This window comes from Ictidomys tridecemlineatus, chromosome 5 (genome assembly GCF_052094955.1).
Source record: "Ictidomys tridecemlineatus isolate mIctTri1 chromosome 5, mIctTri1.hap1, whole genome shotgun sequence".
Taxonomy (NCBI): Eukaryota; Metazoa; Chordata; class Mammalia; order Rodentia; family Sciuridae; genus Ictidomys; species Ictidomys tridecemlineatus.
The window spans coordinates 171,534,782-171,554,338 of NC_135481.1; the positions used below are offsets into that span (position 1 = coordinate 171,534,782).

The following is a 19,557-nucleotide window of genomic DNA, read 5'->3' on the forward strand; positions in this document are numbered from 1 at the left end:
CAAAGTTAATAAAATTGAAATCACAGTGTGTTCCCTGACCATAATGGAATCAAACTAGAAATCAATAACAGAAAGATAATGGGAAAAATCTCCAAACATTTGGAAACTAAAATGCACATTTCTAATAATCCATGAGTCACAGATAATACTCGAGGAAAATTTTTAACAACATTGAACTCTCTTCCACCAGGCAAGGACACACAGAGGGTACCATCTACCAAGCAGGGATCCGTCACCGAAATAATCTATCTGCTGGAACCTCCTGCCCTCCAGATCTCTGAAGGTAATTTCCCCAGTTCTTCTCTTTACAAGGGCACCAGAAACTCCCAGGTGCCAATAATTAGAGAGAAACACAAAGCCAGGATGGTGATTTTGAATCTGTCATAAGGCCCCTCAAAGATCAAATCTGTGTAGAATTAGGGGCAAGGGCTCAAAAGCCCTCAAGGACACAAGACTTGAGGCCCCAGCTCCAGACTCCAGGCACAGAATAGACCTGAAACTGAGCTCTCTGCAGAGGTGGGCAGCCAGGAAAGGCTGTTCTGCCTGTGAAGCAGGTCAGGGAAAAGTCCTGCCCCTGGGGTGAGGCCAGGGACAGAAAAGGGGTCACCGAGAAAAATCTAAGCCTGAAGCCTCTGCTCCAAGTGGCTCAAGGTACAAACATGTACTGTCTTCAAGGTGAAAAAAGTCAAAGCCAAAATAATAAAAAGCCTCATACAGACCCAGTGAAACCCAGAGGGCCTTGGCAGAGCCATACAGAAATGCCCAGCAAGGACCCTTCACCAATCAGCCACAGAGAATTCCCACAATAAGCAAGTGAGAGTAAACTCCCCGTCAAAAATGAGAGAAAAAAAAAAAGTCTCTGAGAGTTCCCGGTGCAGTGGTGCATGCCTGTAATCCTAGAGGCTCAGGAGGCTGAGGCAGGAGGATCACAAGTTCAAAGCCAGGTTCTGCAATGGTGAGGCCCTTAGCAATTCAGTGAGACCCTGTCCCTAAATAACATACAAAATAGGGCTGGGGTGTGGTTCAGTGGTTGAGTGCCCCAGAGTTTATTCTCCAGTTAAAAAAAAAAAAAAAAGAAAAAGAAAGAAGAAAGAAAAAGTCTCCAAGAGCCAGCTGATCCAAGAAAAAAATACAGCAAAACAGAAAACCAGCCACTAGAGGAGACGGAGCAATATGAAAGTACATTTAAAATCTTACCTAGAGAGACCAACCAGGGAAAAGGGCAATGAGAGATGTGGAAAAGCATCCAGAAGGTGGCGCAGAGAGAAAGGAGAATACAGGAAAGAGAATTTAAGAAATATGAAAAATGGAATGAGAAACTTCAGCATGTGCCAGGTAAAAACTTCAAGAGAAAGTGGAGACAGGACAAGAGAGAAGCAATGTTTTAAAAGGCAACTTTCCTAGACATGGATCCTAAGACTGAAAATTCTGATGAATCTTAACTGGAATAAACACAATGAAATTGACATTTAGACACACTGACCTTAAACTTTGTTGAATCACAGTTAATAAGCAAATCTTCAAATATGCTGAGAATCAGAAGCGGAAGGATCAGAGTAGGGAAATAGATGATGGAAGAAAGGAAAAATAACTCCATTGACGTGGGTTTGTCATCAGTGGACTTTTTATTAGAAATAATAAAAAATAACAGGAGGGGAGAATTAAGCATTAAGGAAAACAAAGCTCAGTGGCAGATTCTTCTCAATAGCTACAGTCCTCAGACATATCTGGAATAGCTATTAAATTGTTCCTTCTCTGTATCATGTCTCTAGACAAGATTTTGTCCTTTCTGTCTAGACAGGAGAATTTGAAGTAAGCCCAGTGAGAACAGAGTTTCCGTTAGGAGGTGAACCAGCAACATAATAAAGTCACATCATGGTGTTGCTCAAAAAAAAAAAATTGAACTAAGTGAAAATGAAAATATAACAGATCAAAATTTGTGGGACGCAGCTTAAGCAGTGCTGAGAGGGAAAACTATGACACTAAAAGCTCACATTAGAAAAGAGGAAAGATCTCAAATCAATAATCTGAGCTCCTGTCTATGTAACGAGAAAAATGAATTAAGCCCAAAGTAGTAGTAGGCAGGGAATATTAAAAACAAGTAAAAATCAATGACATTTGAAACAATACAGGTAAATCAATGAAACGAAAAGCTGATTATTTGGGGGAAAAAAATCAGTTGGTTAACCTCTAGCACAGACCAAAAAAAGACACAAATTACCAATATCAGAAATGAAATATCACTGCAGGTCCCGAGAACATCAAAACTTATGGGATAAAGTCAAGGTTGTGATCAGAGGAAAATTTATAGCTTTGAACAAATATGTTAGCCCATCACTGTGGCACACAGATAATTTGAGAGGCTGAGGCAGGAGGATCACAAGTTCAAAGTCAGCCTCAGCAATTTAGTGAGGCCCTAAGCAATTTAGTGAGGCCCTAAGCAATTTAGTGAGACCCTATCTCAAAATAATAAATAAATAAATGACTGATGTAGAGTACCCTAGGTTCAATTCCCAGTACCAAACAAAACAAAACACACGTTAGAAGAAAAGCTAAAATTCATAAGTATCCATCTCAAAAAGAAGAGAACATGAAGCCTCAAGAAAGCAAAAGAAGAAAAAAAAGGATTAGATCAGAAGTTAATTTAAAAGTACAAAAGAGGATCACAAAGCTCAAATTTCTTTCTTTTAATATAAAATTTTCCAGTGAGCTTGATCTTTAAAAAAGATTAGCCAGGCATAGTAGTGCATGCCTGTAATCCCAGCAATTTGGGAGACTGAGACAGGAGGATTGCCAAGTCTGAGGCCAGCCTCAGCAACTTAGTGAGGCCCTAAGCAATTTAGGGAACTCCTGTCTCAAAAAAGGACTAGGGATGCAGCTCAATAATAAAGCACACCTGTTTTCAATCCCTAGTGCAAAAAAAAAAAAAAAAAAAGATTGATGGTCAATGTCAGGACATCATTATGATATGTGGGCATAAATCAAGAATAAAAAGATATTTTGAAATATAAGGCAATACACTTGAAAACCTAGTAAAATGAAAAAAATTAATTTTAAAATACATCTTACAAATCTCTTGTAAAATAAAAATAAAAATACAGATAGATAATCCTACAATGAAGAAATAAATTAAACCTGCAACTTAAAACTTTCCAAGACTGGATGGCTTCATCTGTGAATGTCATCAAACATTGAAGGATGCAATAACACCAATTTTAAACTCTTCCTGAGACCAGAAAAAGAAGGAATACTTCTGAATTCATTTTACAAGCCCAGAAAAACCTTGATTCTAAAACCAGACAAGGACATTACAAGAAAGAATGGGGAACAACTGAAACCTGGCAGACCGTACGACCACTTGGGAAAACTGTGCACCTTACTGGCTGAAGATGAAGTGACTCTCAGAGCCATCAGATCCATTTCAGACACAGATCAATCAAAACGTGTTCGAATGGGCACCCCAGGAACAAGCATGCCTAAGAGCCACAAACTAAAAACCACCCAAATGTTCAACAAAAATAGATTTGGTAAAACTGGGGGGTGTTGTTCAGTGGCAGAGTACTTGAGGAACATTCAGGAGACCCTGGGTTTGATCCCCGGAACCACTAATAACAACAACAACAGATTGGCTAAGAAAATGATATGTATAAAAATGTATAAAATTCAATCACATACAACATGGATGAATTTCATGAGTAATCTGCACAAAAGAAGCCAACCACATCCTGAGTAGTCCCCATTTGGAAAGTTCAAGGCAAGCAAACAAATCAGAAATGATAATGTTAGAAGTCAGGTTCTTTGGGGAGGGGAGAGGAATTTGTGTTTGGGAAGTGTGATAGCTTGAGTGCATCACCTCCAAGTTCATATGTTGGAACCTTAGCACCTCAAAGCCAAAGTACTGGTGGTGGAGCCTAGTGGGAGGTGTTTGGGCCAGAGGAAGGGTCCTCATGAACAGATGAACGCCTCTTGTGTGAGTTCTGGTTCTCATGAGAGTTATGATAAAACAAGTCCACCCCTCATGTTCTCCCTCTTTCACATACACCGGCTTCCCCTTTTGCCACAAGTTAAAGCAGCAGGAGGTCCTCACCCTAAGTCAAGCAAATGACAGTCCTTGGACTTCTCATCCTCCAGAACCATAAATCAAAATAAATTTATCTTCCTTTAAATTATCCAGTCTCAGGCGTTCTGTTGTAACAACAGAAATGAACTAAGACAAGAAGGTTCATGAAAGGGGCTTTGGTAGTGCTGGCAATGCTTTATGTCTTCTCCTGGCTGGTGGCACAGAACTGTGCAAGGCACCTGATTACTCAAAATATGAATATATGGTGAATGAGTTATCTCTGTGAAGTCAGTTTATCATATACTGGTTACCAATTTGTCAAAATCTGGTGGGATGGAACACCGTTTGTATAAAGTAGCTTTGTCACTTACGGATAGCACCAAATGACAACAAAAGCCTAAGATTCTTTGCAAACTGGTTCCCCAAGACTTAGGAAAACTGCTCAGGACAGATAGTATCGGATCACTAGGAGAAATACTATGCACTCTGCATATTACACTTCAGTATAAAGAGTTGAAGAAAAAAGGAGAAAGGATTGTTATAGAAAAAGAGAGACTTAAAAACTATAGTTCCTAATAAAACAGCTCTCTGATGATTCAGAGATGATTTCCATGCCTCTCAGACATTGCTAAACTGCTTTTATTCAATTGTGGGATGTAAAAGTTTGATGGTGAAGAATTTGTTGCAATATATTAACTGGCCAAAAACATAAAATGACAAGTTTAGGGAAACAGAAATGGCAACAAATTGTCCAAAAATTTATGCCTGGAGTATGGCATGATCTGTGAAATGGATTGATCTGGGTCATTGCACTGTCCCAGAACCCCTTAAATGAAGGAAAAGGTTGATTGTGCTTGGCTAAGGTCCCTCCTATGACATCACAAGTTTTCTTTTGTAAACATTTTCTTTCCACAAAAGTACCTGTGTATCAAAATGAATTTCTAGTTGGAAAAATAAAAAAGAACAGCAGTTACAGTAGGAGCTATGCAGGTTGAAAGTTGATGGACCTTTGACCCAAATCTGCCTTGTAATAGCCCAAGAGATCTGAACCCTTTCAAGGTTAGTTCACCAATTCCTTCATGAATTGCTGGAGTAGAAATGCTTGGTCAAGTTCACCTCTTTGGTTCCCTGATTCATGGAATGAAGGCCATTGTGGTAAGAGAAGCCACAAAGAAGCCCCTATCAGAAAATCCAAGGTAGGAGCTGCTGCCAACATTGAAGAGCACAGAGGTGAGGCTGATTCAAGTAGAGCTCTGGGCGTGACCCTGGGCATCCATGGCTTTTAAAGTTCCCCAGGTGATTGCAATATGCAACCAGCATGGAAACCATAACTCCAAGCCTGAAACCCTGGGTTATTTTTTGTTGTAGTTTTTTAATCTCCCCAGACAATCCTTGTGCTGGAGTGAGGAACCCGTGGTGTAGACAGTACATCTCAGATTTTACCCTGCAATCAAAGCTTCTGCAGCTCTTATGAAAAATATAGAATGATTCGGCAGGTTCAGGGTGGGACCTGGGGTTCTGAATCTCGGACAAGCTCCCAGGTAAGGTGAATGCTGCCAATCCACCAGCACATATTGAAGAGCATGGCTCTAAGACATGCATGAGATAGGCCATCCCAGCCCTGGGACATCTAGGCTGTTGGGAAACCTTAACATCTGCCTGCCTGGTAACTTAAAGATGGGCAACTCCCTGGAAGGAGGAGGGAGCTGAGAGGCCTAGGGATGGAAGGCAAGGTGTGGAGGTAAGGAGCTGATTCACTCCTGCTCTCTGAAAAGCAAGAGTCACAGCCCAGTGTCCCCATTAGCACGGCAGTCAGCACACACTGACTCAAATATGCACACAAATCACCTGGGGATCTTGATTAAATTGCAGATTCTGATTCCTCTGGAAGAGGAGTCTAAGATTCTGCATTTCTAATGAGTTCCAGGAGACATGCTGATGCTGCTGGTCTGGGGACCACATTCTGAGGAGCAGGAGTGTGGGGGGGAAGCAAAGAGGTTTCACTGAGAATTTATGAAGTGGGATACAAACAATCTGGCACAAAATGGAAGGGAGGAGGAAGAGGACACAGACTGTTCAATGTGAAACAGAAACAGCGATCTTGAATCCAGTCCCATCACCACTTGACCTGCCTATTTGGCCAGAGAGAACAATGGGATGGACCGAGGAGGACCAGGATGGAGGATGGCAAGTCAACCTGAGGAGGAATGGAAATATCAGCTATCCCTGGTATGCCCCAGGGCCTTGGCTCCCTCCTGGCAATGGGATCCACTGGCTGCCCTGGTGTGGTCTCAAGCACACACCAAGGATAATTTGATAGAAAAGAGGACTGCAAATCCCCAGCCATCAGCTGTGTGATATCAACTGGAAGGAGATTCAGCTGAGTTTCTCAGGTCAAGGTCATATGAAGGAGAGGAGAATGAAGGTAGATAATGACTGAGTGTCAACACCCCTGCAGGGGAAGCAGGGAGAAATCCTATGCTTCCCAATAGTGTGAAATGCAGGGGCTGGAGATATTATCCCTGAACTTCTAAACCTACACCTACCTACTCTTACCCTATGGCCCATCAATTCTCCTAGGTAAGCACCCAATAGAAATGCATTTATACATTCACCAGGAGACACAGAGTAGCATCTTCATAGCCATGGTTTTGAATAGCCAAAAACTTGAAACAAATCCAGTGTTCATCACCAGAGGGGATGTATAAATCTTAGCACATCATACAGTGAACTATTATCTGACAATGAGAATAAACTAATGACAGCTACACAAACAGGGGTGAATCTCAGAGATTTGATTATAATAAAAATGTAGGTTTACATAAAGTACAAAAATGGGCACAAACTAAAGTGTGAAAAGTCTCAAACCACTTTGCTGTAGTCTGGTTCTAAAAGAGCTCCAAAAGCTCGTGTTAAAAGCTTGGTCCCCAGTATGTGGCACTACTGGGAGGTGGTGGAACCTTTAGGAGGTGGGACCTATTGAGAGGAAGTTAGATCATTGGGGACATGTCCTTGAAGAAGATACTGAGACCCCTTTCTGTCCCTCTCTTTGCTTCCCGGTTGCCATGAGGTGAGTCGTTTGCTCTACCACATGACGTACTGCCTCATCACAGGCCCAGAAGCAATGGGTCTACCCAACCACAGACTGAAACCTCCAAAACTCTAAGCAAAAATAATCCTTTTCTCTTTATAAGTTTATTATCCCATGTACTCTGTTACAGTAACAAGATAACACACCCTTGGTGGGGGTAATGACTGGGAGAGGCACAAGGGACACTTCTGTTTCTAGTTACATGAGAGGTTCAAAATTTTACATGTTGTACACTCATGATCTGTGAGTTACATACACCATTCTATTCCAATAAATAAGTTTTTTTTAAATGGGACCTTATTTTGTCCCCAAAAGAAGCCAGATTTACTGGGACACAGTAAATATATTTATACCAAAGACTTCTTCCTTACACCTCTATTACTTATGTCCAAACATAAAAGAACTGTATACAACCCATAAGTCCAGCTTCACTTGGGGGACAAGATAAATTCACATATTTTATTTATTGATTTAGTAAACTTAATTCTTGAAGCATAATTAAAGTTTCTCCAAAGTGAAATTCTATACTAGAAAAGTAGAAGCTATTTGTAACTAGAACACCACAACCATAAACATTTTATAAATAGTTATTTATTTATTTATACAAGGGATTGAACCCAGGGGTGCTTAGCCACTGAACCACATGACCAGTTCTTTTTTATATTTTATTTAGGGTCTTGCTAAGTTGCTTAGGGCCTTGCTAAGTTACTGAGGCTGGCTTTGAGCTTGCAATCCTCCTGCCTCAACCTTCTGAGCCACTAGGATTACAGTTATGTATCACCGTGCCCAGCATGAATATGTATTTTTATAATAAGGGAGTGAGTTTGAATCCCCAGTAGTTATTGGGTAATTCAGAACCGAGAACTGATTTTGAAAGATCACCTAAAAATGTAGATTTGTTCTTTAGTCAATTTTGATCAATTGAGTATGTTTTGTAGCTAATAACCATTTATCTTTCAGTTCACCCTTCCCCTAAACCAAACTAATAGTGCGAACCACATAAACACAAAGGAACTTTCTTTCCCAACTGTTATTTAAGTAAGCCTTTCTGTGCTAAATCCCCCACCTTCCACCCAAAACAAACTGTATTGTAGGACTATTGTGGTGTTTAGAGACATATAATTCCAAAAGCACTGTCATTAAATAATTTTTCATGTAAACACACACACACACACACACACACACACACACACACACACACACAAAGTGCATGCCTGTAATCCCAGCAGTTCAGGAGCTGAGACAGGAGGATTGCAAGTTCAAAGCCAGCCTCAGCAATGACGAGGTGCTAAGCAACTGTGAGACCCTGTCTTTAAATAAAATACAAAATAGGGCTCTGGATGCAGCTCAGTGATTGAGTGCCTCTAAGTATAATCCCTGGTACTGCACACTCCCCCCTCAAAAAAAAAGACACATGAAGTTTCTCCTCATAGCGCCTGACATACAAAAGTAAGTCATTAGCATTTGATGGACAAACAAAAAAATGAATGAACAAAAAAACACAAGAAATTACTTTAGGAACCAATAAGGCCTCCTTTTATACTTAAGATTGTTTGTGTTGGTTCATTTGTTTGGATTTTGGAAAACTCAAAAAGAGAATTCAGGACAGCAAGGTTTTGTTCTGATATGGCCAGCAGATGGCGCCAGAGGATGTGGGTTATAGTCCCAATAGAGCATTTGCTTCTAGAGATCCACGAACTGGATTATTCCTCACCTCTTAGCCATTGAGAAAGTGGGGGTCAGTCTGGCCTTTTTTTGTGTCTCTCTCTGAAATATGAGAATCCCTCCCAACAACTGCTAGAGTGAGGACAGTGAGAATGCATAAAAAAGCAAAAGTAGAAAATGCTGCTATGAAGCTTGACTATCCAGGGAGGCAAAGAAAGGGAGGGCAGTGGGACAGACATGTAGAAATATGGATGGGAAGGATGCAGTAAAGAGATTGGGAGAGTGAGGTGGAAGAGGCAAGGCCTCTATATTTGGAACAAGGAATGCACAAGTGAAGGGTCACCCTGGAAGAGGCAGAGCCTCATCTCCCATTATGTCAGGAGAGAGGTCCCGTCGGACAGGTGTGAAGCTGGAGAACTTGTTGACTGGGTGAGGACATGACCTCTAAGGGGTCTACTTTGTCTATGAAGCAGGAGGCCACACTGCCTGGTGACAGTGATAAGGGTGAAGTTGTGGGGAGAGGGGAGTAGGAGCAGCTTGAGAGGAGAGAGCTAACAAGGGAAAGCCACGACTGTCACCAGCACTGAAGGTGGGTCTCCGTGGTGGCACTATTTAGCTTGGTGTTTTCATTTTCTTGTTCATTCATTTTGCAAATATTTATTGATAGCCTACTATGATGCCAGGCACTATTTTGGACATACTTCATAGGCAGCAGTAAACATGAAACAAACTTACTTATAATGGGTAACATGAAATTTTATATTATAGTGAGAAGAGGGATAAGCAAATGAATAGGTAAACACACACACAAAAAAAAAATAACATAAGGGAAAAGGAAACAGTCATGGGGAGAGGACAGAGAAGGGGGAGGCTGTGAAAACAGGATGCTCAGGGCAGGCTTCCCAGAGAAGTGACGTCTGAATAGAGATCTGAAGACAGAGAGGAAGAAGCCTTGCAAATTTCTGGAGGAAAATATTCCAGACAAGAAGACCAGCCAGGGCCAATGGAAGGAGAGGGGTAGGAGGTGACAGGCAGGGGACAGATCACATAGGTAGGGTGTTAGAGATCACTTCGTCCTAGTGTGATGGCTGTTGGTGGAAACCAGGGAGACAGCAAGGCAGGACTGATATTTTAAAAGGCTCACACAGGCTAACAGGGTAGATGTGGAAGAAGGGACATCACCTAAGAGGCTACTGCAGCTATCTAGAGCACACAGGCAAGCAGTCAGAAGAGCAGATTCAGGATGTTTTGTAAGGATAGCCAACAAGATTCAATGATGGTAAATCTAACAATTAGATGTGGTATGAAAGAACAAGATCCAGTGATGGTAAATCTAACTATCAGATGTGGTATGAAAGAACAGGATTCAGTGATGGTAAATCTAACAATCAGATGTAGTATGAAAGAAAAACAGGATGAGTCAATAATGACTCAAGGTATTTGCACAGAGCCAAATGGTGATTCCACAAATGATTCTCAAGTGGAGAAGACCAGAGGCAGCTGAGATCTGGGAAGAAGCAGAATAAAGAGTTCTGATTTGGACACATCACATCCACAGCAGATCCTGTAGGCAGTGCCATGCTGTTTTGTTTGGTTTGCTTCCTTTTGCTTTGCTTTGGCCAGCAGGTGTGGCTCTGTGTTTTTCTCCAGAAGCCCCTTCAGTGGCCCAGGAATAGCTGTGGCTTGATCCAGGGCTTAGGTTGACTGGCTTTAATAAAACAAGGGTCAAAAGAGTTGAAGGTACTGGAGAGAGACCAACTGTAAAACCCCAGTTCTGGAACCAATTTGAATTAGTCAGGACTGATCACAAGTGAACGAAACCTAACCCAAACTAATTTAAGCAAAGGAAGAAACCAATCGTCCAGGGTGCCATAAAGTACACTGAAGCCACTCACAAATGAGAAAGACATAAAGTGATCGCATAGCCTTGAGCTGGGGATGGAGAGATGACTGTGTGACCTCATGTTCTCCAGGTAGGGTAATGGGGACAGTAGCATATCTAAGACAAAAAAAAAAAAAAAAACAGGTTGAATCTATAGTGAAATGTAGAGGGGAACACCCCATCCAATAGATTAAATTGTACAAATACTGAGTTTATGGAAATAAAATATGCCCAACACTTTCCATTCCTGAGGTCTAGGTTTTGAACATTCCTGCAAACTCAACATCAACCAACCATCTCTAGAATCATGGAAAGTGAGAATGGTTTTTGTATCCAAACAGGGCAGTGACCAAGTCCTTCCTTTCTTATATTAAATACATAATATGAAGTTAGATGTCCTGGTCACCTTAGCAGGGCAACCACTCTTCCCATGTGTTGATGGTTTGATTCCCGACACAAACCAGGAGTAGCCTCAACAAACAGCCCAGCCGGTCATTATAAGAAAACCCAGTCTCTTGTGTCTACCATTAAGTTTGGAAGACCATTAATTAGACAGGCAATTCTCAAGAATCAAGCCAGCAGCTCCCCTCACCTCACTGTGCACCTCAGAGTTACACTTGAGCCCGTTCTACTTGGTCCTGCAGGGTGACTGCCTTAGAATAAATCTCCAATGTCCCCAAAGGCCCATGCTTTGAAGGCTTGGTCACTAGCCTATGACACTACTGGGATGTGGTAGAACCTTTAAGTGGTGGAGCCAATGGAAGGAAGTTAGATCATTAGGGTACTGGGACCCCAATCCCTTCCTGTCTCTCTGTTTCCAGGCTACCATGAGGCGAATGTCTTCCAACATATGCTCCCACCATAATGTACTGTGCTACCACAGGCCAAAAGCAAGGGGGCCAATGAACCAAAATCTCTACAACTCTGAGCCAAAATAAACCTTTTTTCCTCTTAAGTTAATGACCTCAGGTATTTTGTCCCAGCAACAGAAAGCTGACTAACAGTGGCTCAAATCAGAGGTGTTCCAGTGCTATACTTGTGGGAGGGGCAGACTGCAGGCAGTTCCCATAAAGTAGAAGATAACTCATTGTCATATGGCAGCAAAGTCAGGAAGAGATAGTGCCCCAAATGTTCCTTCTGAGGGCACATTTCTGAGGCTTCCACAAAGCCACAACTGAATGCTGTGACTATGGATTCCCTGATACCCAAAGCACAAGAAACCAACTAAGTCCACATAGAATCCAGTGCAGGAAAGAACTTTTCTCTCCAGGTGACCTTTCAGGCAATGGGAACTATATGGCAATGCTGGCAAGGGTGATGGCCTGAGCATGCCACATTTGATAGATCCCTTTGGTTGTCCATCAATGTTTGCTTGTCCACATCTGCTTCAGGAACTTAGTCGCCACATGGAATGCATCCTGTGTTCTGGGCGTGTCTAGCTGCTCCACGCTGATGAAGGGTTCTTGTTCCTCTTTGTTCATCTGCCTGGAATCTGCTTTTCGAGCTGTAAATCATAAACGCTACCTACATTATGCAATTATTTGCGGTGGAACAGCACACTGGAGGGTTGGATGCTTTGGCAACTCTCCAGGGCCACCCCTCCTCCAACCTGACCCCTCCTGTGTGTCTCAAGGGTCCCTGTTGGCTTCCTCCCAGGGTTGTTCCCACTCCCACAAGATCACATCCTCTCTAAACTGTGTGGCCTTGCTCAGCCGCACACAAGTCCTTCTGGGAACCTCGATTTCCTCTGTTATGAAACACTCCCCGCCTCTCTTGAACATCTGCAGGCACTGAGAGGATGAGGGGACACACAGAATAATGGATCAAATAAACAGGGACATTCTATATGAATTCAAGGTCAACCCTTATCATTGAGTAGCCAATGGGCCTAAGTAGGTCCCTCCTCCCTTTATCGGATCTTAGAATGCTTTGTCTCTGCCAAGGAAGAAATTAGCTAGACCAACGCAGCACATTTTGGGTTGGGTGGGTTGGGATAATGGGGAGGAAGTCTTTAGACCCTACTTTAATCTTTTAAATTAAGTCACACAATACAAAAATATGCATAAATATTCAGTATGTGACTTGCATTTTTACCAATGCATGAACTCCTGTTAACTATGCCCATCTCCTCGCTGCTAATGCCATAGCTTCATTTTGCAGGTTCTTAAACTTTATATAAAAGAAATCATCCAGGACATGGCCTTGTGTCTGGATTTTTCCATTCAACAATAAACCATGTCTTTGAGATAATCCACGTTGTTGCAAACAGTCATTTATTTTATTCTATTGCTAAGTAGTATTCCATTGTATGAATGCACTATAGTTCATCCATTTTTTCTATGGGTGGACAGCTGGGATGATTCCAGTTTCTAGTTATTGTAAACTTCATTGCTATGAAAATTTTGGTACACATCTTTTGTGGGCATCTGCACTCAGATTTCTCTTGGATGGAAATCAGGGGGGAAATGCTAGCAAGCACAAGACCTGCCTTGGTAGAATCAGTCACACAGCCTCCCAGGGAGGCTGTACCCGTGTCCACCCTCTCTGGCAATGGCTTCAGATTGCTTTAGTGGCTTCAATCTCTTTTCTTCATCAAGTACGATACAATAGAATGAGCCTGACTGTGGGGTCATGCAGATCTCAGTATCACTACCTACCTGGGTGACAATGGGCACACTTATTAACCACACGAGACTTCACTTACCTTCAGGGATCAGTCACTCTTCCAGCCAAAGCTGGCATCCATAACAAATCAAGAGACAATGTGCCCATCATTTATGACTGACACCCTGCCAGGTGAATGTTTTCTTCCTCCCTCTTACCCATACCTGACATGGAGTCACCAAAGAAACATTTCCCACCCTCTCATCCCCATGGAGTCCCTTACAATTCCTATGCCTGTGACCCCAAGAACCTGTATTACTTTCTTCCCCCATATTTATGCCATGGGTTTACTTCTGTCCATCTCACTGCAGTTGGTGGGGAAAACCAGGAGCTGGGGAGGGTGAGAGGTGGACAGGTGCCTCCAAGGCACGAAGACGGAAGGAGTCAGACCTGCTTTAACCAAAGTAATGTCTAAATTTACATAGTCTGTTTAAGTACTACTGTGGAAAGATGTCCAGTGTATACCGTTAATCTAAAAAAGCAAAATAAAGGACAGGATGAATACTTTGGCACTGTTGTATAAAAAGAAGGAAAAGTATCTTAATATTGACATATCTAAGAAGAGAAACACCTGACATAATAGCAAGGGGATATGGAGGGGCAATGGTGATTCTGGACAGGTATAACAAGGGTTGTTTCACCAGGTTCGGTGACACATACCTGTAATACCAGCAGCTCAGGAGGCTGAGGCAGGAGGATCACAAGTTCAGGCCCACCTCACCAACTTAGCAAGACCCATTTCAAAATAAAAAATTAAAAGAACTGGGGATGTGGCTCAGTGATTAAGCACCCCTGGGTCCAAACCCCAGTACCCCCCCCACCCTCAAAAAATATACAATTCAAAGGGCTTTTGGGCTTGAATCACATGAATACATTCCTCTGTTCAAAAAAAATGTTATATATATATATATATATATATATAATTTTTTAAGTTATGCCAGCAGATGGGTATGGATCCTTGGCAAAAATTCTATAAACACTTCTCGTGGATAAACTCAGGTATGTGCATGTGTGTATGTAGGTTCATGTTATGTGTAGGTACATGGATGGAGGCTGTATGTCTACATGTGCACAAGAAGCACCTATAGGTGTGTGGGTGGAGTATAAGTGCGGGGACATGTTCCACTCAGCAAAAAGAGAAGAAAATTCTATCCCCACCTCCCATAAGTGGCAGATCCTTAGAACACAGCAGATGGGTCACACTCAGGATATCTCCCTGCCACCAAAAAAGAAAAAAAAAAAATGGTCATGTTATCCACATTCTCAGAGGCTCAAAAGACACCTCTGCAAGGGCCAGATCCACCACCCTGTGACCAGCAACAGATTAACAATGAACACATCTGAGCCTGGCAGGGAGCCACAAGTGGGGTCTCCACACATGGAACTCACCTCACTCCATGCAGTTCATCATCCAATTAAGCTCCAAGAAGTCTGGCAAAGGGCCATGAAGCAGACCTAGGCCCATCCTGAAGGAGCCAGCACTGGGCAGGGTGAGGCCTATATTCCTGAGGAACCTCTCTGTTTAGCCACAAATACGGTGAGGGGGACATCCCCTCCAGTAAATGCAAGCACCTACCATTCTGGGGACATCGTCAGGCCATGGTTCCCCCCACCAACCCCCCCTCAAAGGAGGTGTGATTAAAAACACACACGCAGAGGCTGAGGAGAACTGAGGAGAGAAGCTGAGGAGCACAGGAAGGGTGGCCTCTTTTATTATCCCAAAATGCAAAGTATTGAAGGCACTTGCAATAACAAGGAGGGAGAAGGGGAGGTGCAGGAGTCAGCATCCCAGCACAGAGGTAAATCAACGGGCCCCACAGGGTCACCAACTGGTCTGGAGAAAAGGAACAGCTACAGGGCTGGGTCTGAGGCCAGCCAGATTATCTAGCTCTACCAAAGATTAAAATCCATTCTACAGAGGATTGGGAAGTTAGGGGCACAAGGGGGCAAGGGGCAGGGGCTGGCAGTCACGAGTTAGTTGTTCTTTAAGGAACATGCTCGCTAGGCAGTGAGGATAGCCCTCAGGTCCCCTGCTGGAAGAGGTCTCGGTACATCTCGATGAGACGAGCAGCCTCGCGCTGGCCAGAGAGCAGAGCACCATGGGTGGTGGAGTAGTACTTGCGGTGAGTGGCCTCACCAGAGAACAGCACCTGCATGGGCTGGGTAGGGGGAAGGGGAGGTGAGGATGAAGGAGCAGCAGAGGCCAAAGGGCTTCTTGAATGCCCCAGAACCCTCATCCCTACCACAAATCACAGAAGAACGGGCAGGCATCTAAGATGCAGGTTCTGCTGCTTCCACAGGATGAGGAGCTACACATCCCACCTGGTCGCCTTCCCCTCTTCCCCAAACATCCAGACCTTGGTTCTTTCTGACCTGAGGCTATTAGAAGTCCAGGCTCTGCAGTCTCAAATGCTCTGTGAGCCTCTTAGTAGCAAACAGGGCAAGGGGTTTAACCTCCCTGAGCCTTGATTTTTCTCACTGGCCCAATGTGTTTGTAACTCCTACTTCTGAGGGTGGTTACAAGGACTCAGTGATATCATGGATCTAAAGCACTTAGAACCTGGAAGAACATAAGCATATGATAAAGTCAGGTGGTGATTTAACAAACCTTTATGGAGCCCCTATCAAGGTCCAGGGACTGTTCTGGGCACTTGGATGATAAAAGGTGAGCAGGCTGCTGCTTTGTGGTGCTTCCATGCTGGTGGGGAAGCCAGACATGAAACCCAATTACTAAACAACGGTCATACATGATGTGGTAGGTGTTTGGGTGAGGTGCCAATGGCTCAGAAAAGAGGCCTGGTGGATCCCACAGAGTTTCCCAGAGGAGAGGACCTTTGGGCCAGTTCTCAGAAGATGCTGGATGAACAGAGGCAAAGAACATTCAGAGAAAGGTAAAAGTGGGAGCAAAAAATGCTCCACACTGGGGGCAAAGTGCAATGTTTTGTATATCCAGGAATCAACCTGGAGAAAGCAGGCTCTCTTGGTAAAGTCCAGGCAAAGTTCAAGTTCTTGCATCCCAAGCTTGTGTGTGGATTTTATTCTGGTGCCTTTCAAACTGCAAATGCCAAGGCATCAGCTGTGGAGCCTGATCGAATGCAGTTTTTAATCCATCATTTCTTGGGGGCACTGAGAATGTGCTTTCCTAATAAGTTCCCAGATGAAGCTGAATACCACCAACAAGGAACCCATAGAGGTTGTTAAACAGAAAAGGTGGTGGGAAGGATGTTGTAGCAGACACCTGTTCCCACATCCACCCTTTCTCCTCTATCTCCTCAATTATAAAGCCCTAGTTTTTAATTGGGCCAGATGTCATCCCAAATAAAAATGATGTGGCCCAGCCTCTCCATCATCAAGGTGTGGTCACATGGCAAAGTGCTGGCCAATGAGATGCAAATGCATGGTTGCTTAGAGATCCATGTCTCAGCTCCAAGGGATTCCCCTTTTTGCCCATCTGCCTTTCCTTCTTCTAGACTAAGAGGCAGATGAAAGATCCAGAGCCTCTGCACCTTTCTTGGGCCATAAGGTGGCCCTGAAGATAAAAGTCAGTAACTAATAATACTAGGTCCTGACGCCTACCTCCAAATTTCCTTTTGTGTGCTGGAAGTAAAGTTGTCTTGTTTAAGCCACAGTTATTTTTGTTTTACTTTGCCTTTTTACATACACTAGTCCTGAGGCAGGTGATAAGAGGTTTACTTTTTGCAAAGATGGCTATGGCAGTGGTAGGGACCTCTCTGAAGACCCCTTTCCTTTTTCCCTCTGAGCATAGCAGGGCAGACACAGTGTACCTTGGTTGACTGAAATTTCTTTTGCCAATTTTCCAAAGAATTGTTTTAAATTTAATTCTGTGGGGGTTTTAACATTTATTGTTATATGTACACTTAGTTGGGAAAACCAAAAATCCACTTTGTGGAAACAAAAATATATATTTCTCTCAAATTTACCTTTTTTTAGTGTACAGGTGACATAATTTTGGAGTGGGTCATGTTCTTAATTTTATTTTCTAAAACATGGTGGGAAAATATTTCCATTGAATCAATGCTATCCAATAGAACATTCCATGACACTGAAAAATTCTATAGCTGCATAATCCAACAGGATAGCCCCTTGCCACATGTGGCTATTAAATTTGAAATGTGACTAATGCATCCAAGAAATGAAATTTTTAATTTATTAATTTAAATTCTGGTTAATTTAAATCAAATATGACTAACTGCTACCATATTAACTAACAGAATGAAATGGCTCAGTTTTTATCATCCCAAGAAAGCATTTAAAGTTTCAATTTGATTCCATTTTTTTTTTCTTCCAGATGTTAAGCGCACACTGTCTTGTTTTCTCTTTCATTATAGGTGCCACTCCACTGCTGCCTGACTTTAGCACATCTTAGTGAACACTACCTCGTACCCTTCCTCAACCTGGACCAGACACACACGAAATACCCACACACCCACTCCCAGGCCTCTCACCAAACACATCCCCACTCACCGCTGTCTTAGAGCTCTCGGTGTAGGGCAGGGGCTTGGCCAGCTTCTCCACATCTGCCCCGCTTGAGCCCACCTGTGTGTATGAATAAGAACCTCGGAAGTAGGGGTTGCTGCCCCAGGCTGAGCGCAGGATTCGCCGAGGTTTTGGAATGTTGGGGTTCCCTGTTGGGGAGTCAGAAGAGCCAAGAGGAGGAAGGATAAGAAACAAGGCTGCATACATACAGAAGGCATCCCAGAATGAACAACTCCACCCCATCTCCAGGGCTCCAGGAATACCAGGCTGCCTGGAGAAGGCACTGAGGGTGGAGGAGGAGGGAGGGAGGGAGGCCCACTCATCACCTCTGGGTGACCCCCAGCAGAACATTCCATCTCTCAGGGTCCTAATTGTCCTATCTTAAAAATAACTACGGGAGCTGGGAATGTAGCTCAGTTGGTACAGCATTAGCCTAGCCCAAGGCTGGGGTTTAATCCCCAGCACTGCAAAAAAAAAAAAAAAAATTACAGATAATCATATTTCCCATCTAATGTCAGGGGTCTCTGTTAAATTCTCCTGGAAATATGTGTAGAGGATGTTTCACTAAAACAATCAGATTATAAAAATCAAATCCGACTCTTAGGAAGACCATGGGAAAGGAATGGGCAGTGTTTTTGCCATCAGTCCTTAGAAGGGGAAGAAAACACAGCACCCATTGAGAGTTTCATGCTCTGAAGTGAGAGTGTCAGCAATTTAGGAGCCAAGCTGGTGCCCTGCAGTGGCTCCCGGTGCCCACAGCCATCTGGGTTTCACAACCTGGGGTGGGGGGGGGGGGCGGGGGAGAGCTGCCAAGGGTCTCCCGGGGAAGCTGGCTGAGGAAGGGGTCAGGTGGAAAGGGCGGCAGAGAGCACACCTGTGAACTGACGCAGCATCTCCGTGCAGATCTCAGCCACCGCCTCATCGTCGCACTTCTCCATGACGAGGGCCTCCTCCCCGCAGATCCAGCCACTCAGCACGTGGCCATAGCGCTCAGGCGGGTAGAGGACATCGAAGCCGCAGATCTTGCGGTACCAGAGCTCGGGCGGGTAGGTGAGGGTGCGGCTCTCGGCCTCGTCCTCCCACACGAACTGCAGGCTGTTGCACTCTGGGCCCCAGAAGGGCTCCTCGAATTCAAGGAAGATCTTGTCGGTGGTGCCGATGCCCAGGCGGTGAATGGCAGCCACCTTCTCTGCCGGCAGGCCTGGCTGGAAGAAGCTGGTGTACTGCCTCTTCAGCACGCCCAGCGACACGGTCACGATCACGTGGTCCGCGGGGATCACCTCGCAGTCCTCGCACTCCACCATCACCGGCCACTGCTCATCCTCATCCCATCTGCCCCCCTGGGGACCCACTCTACTCTGACCAACCTCCCCGGTGTCATGATTATGGTCGCCCTCAACCCGGGGCTCAATCTCAGGGCCCCGAGGGCGGGCTGAGGCCTGGTCCCAGTGAATGCAACGGACCGGTTTCCCCAACTGGATGACGTGGGAGGGGATGCCCTCGGCCAGCAGCTCTACAACCCGCATGAAGCCTGAGGGAATGATGTGGTGGGCACCGGGGATCTCCGTCCACTCCCCAAAGGCGCTCAGGGACACCTCGTCTATGCTGTGTGAGCTGCTCTCACAGCTCTCCACCTGTGGGAGGACCCAGAGAGAAGCCAATGACACCAGAGCCAGGCTGGGCAAAGAACAAGAACTC

At 44.1% G+C, this 19,557-nt stretch overlaps 2 protein-coding genes across 11 annotated transcripts in view; one reads left to right on the forward strand and one right to left on the reverse strand.

The window, feature by feature from the left end:
* Positions 1-17,854, forward strand: part of Adra1d (adrenoceptor alpha 1D) — a 55,177-nt gene extending 37,323 nt beyond the window's left edge. The window contains exons 2-3 of one of the 2 annotated variants that reach the window (XM_078051473.1): positions 191-283; positions 17,712-17,854. In XM_078051473.1, coding sequence (XP_077907599.1) covers positions 191-283; positions 17,712-17,749 — 131 coding nt within the window. In that variant the 3' untranslated portion in view covers positions 17,750-17,854. Of the gene's footprint in view, positions 1-190; positions 1,086-17,711 lie in introns of those variants that run through there. The other variant, XM_078051472.1, reaches the window with a different exon arrangement.
* Smox (spermine oxidase) overlaps positions 15,033-19,557 on the reverse strand; it is a 36,814-nt gene continuing 32,289 nt past the window's right edge. For 4 of the 9 annotated variants that reach the window (XM_005320505.4, XM_040276536.2, XM_078051469.1 and 1 more), the window contains exons 5-8: positions 18,734-19,493; positions 17,848-18,008; positions 15,971-16,060; positions 15,033-15,521 (exon numbers count right to left, since the gene is read on the reverse strand). In XM_005320505.4, coding sequence (XP_005320562.2) covers positions 15,384-15,521; positions 15,971-16,060; positions 17,848-18,008; positions 18,734-19,493 — 1,149 coding nt within the window. In that variant the 3' untranslated portion in view covers positions 15,033-15,383. The remainder of the gene's footprint in view (positions 15,522-15,970; positions 16,061-17,847; positions 18,009-18,733; positions 19,494-19,557) is intronic. The other 5 variants (XM_005320506.5, XM_078051471.1, XM_040276538.2 and 2 more) reach the window with 4 other exon arrangements.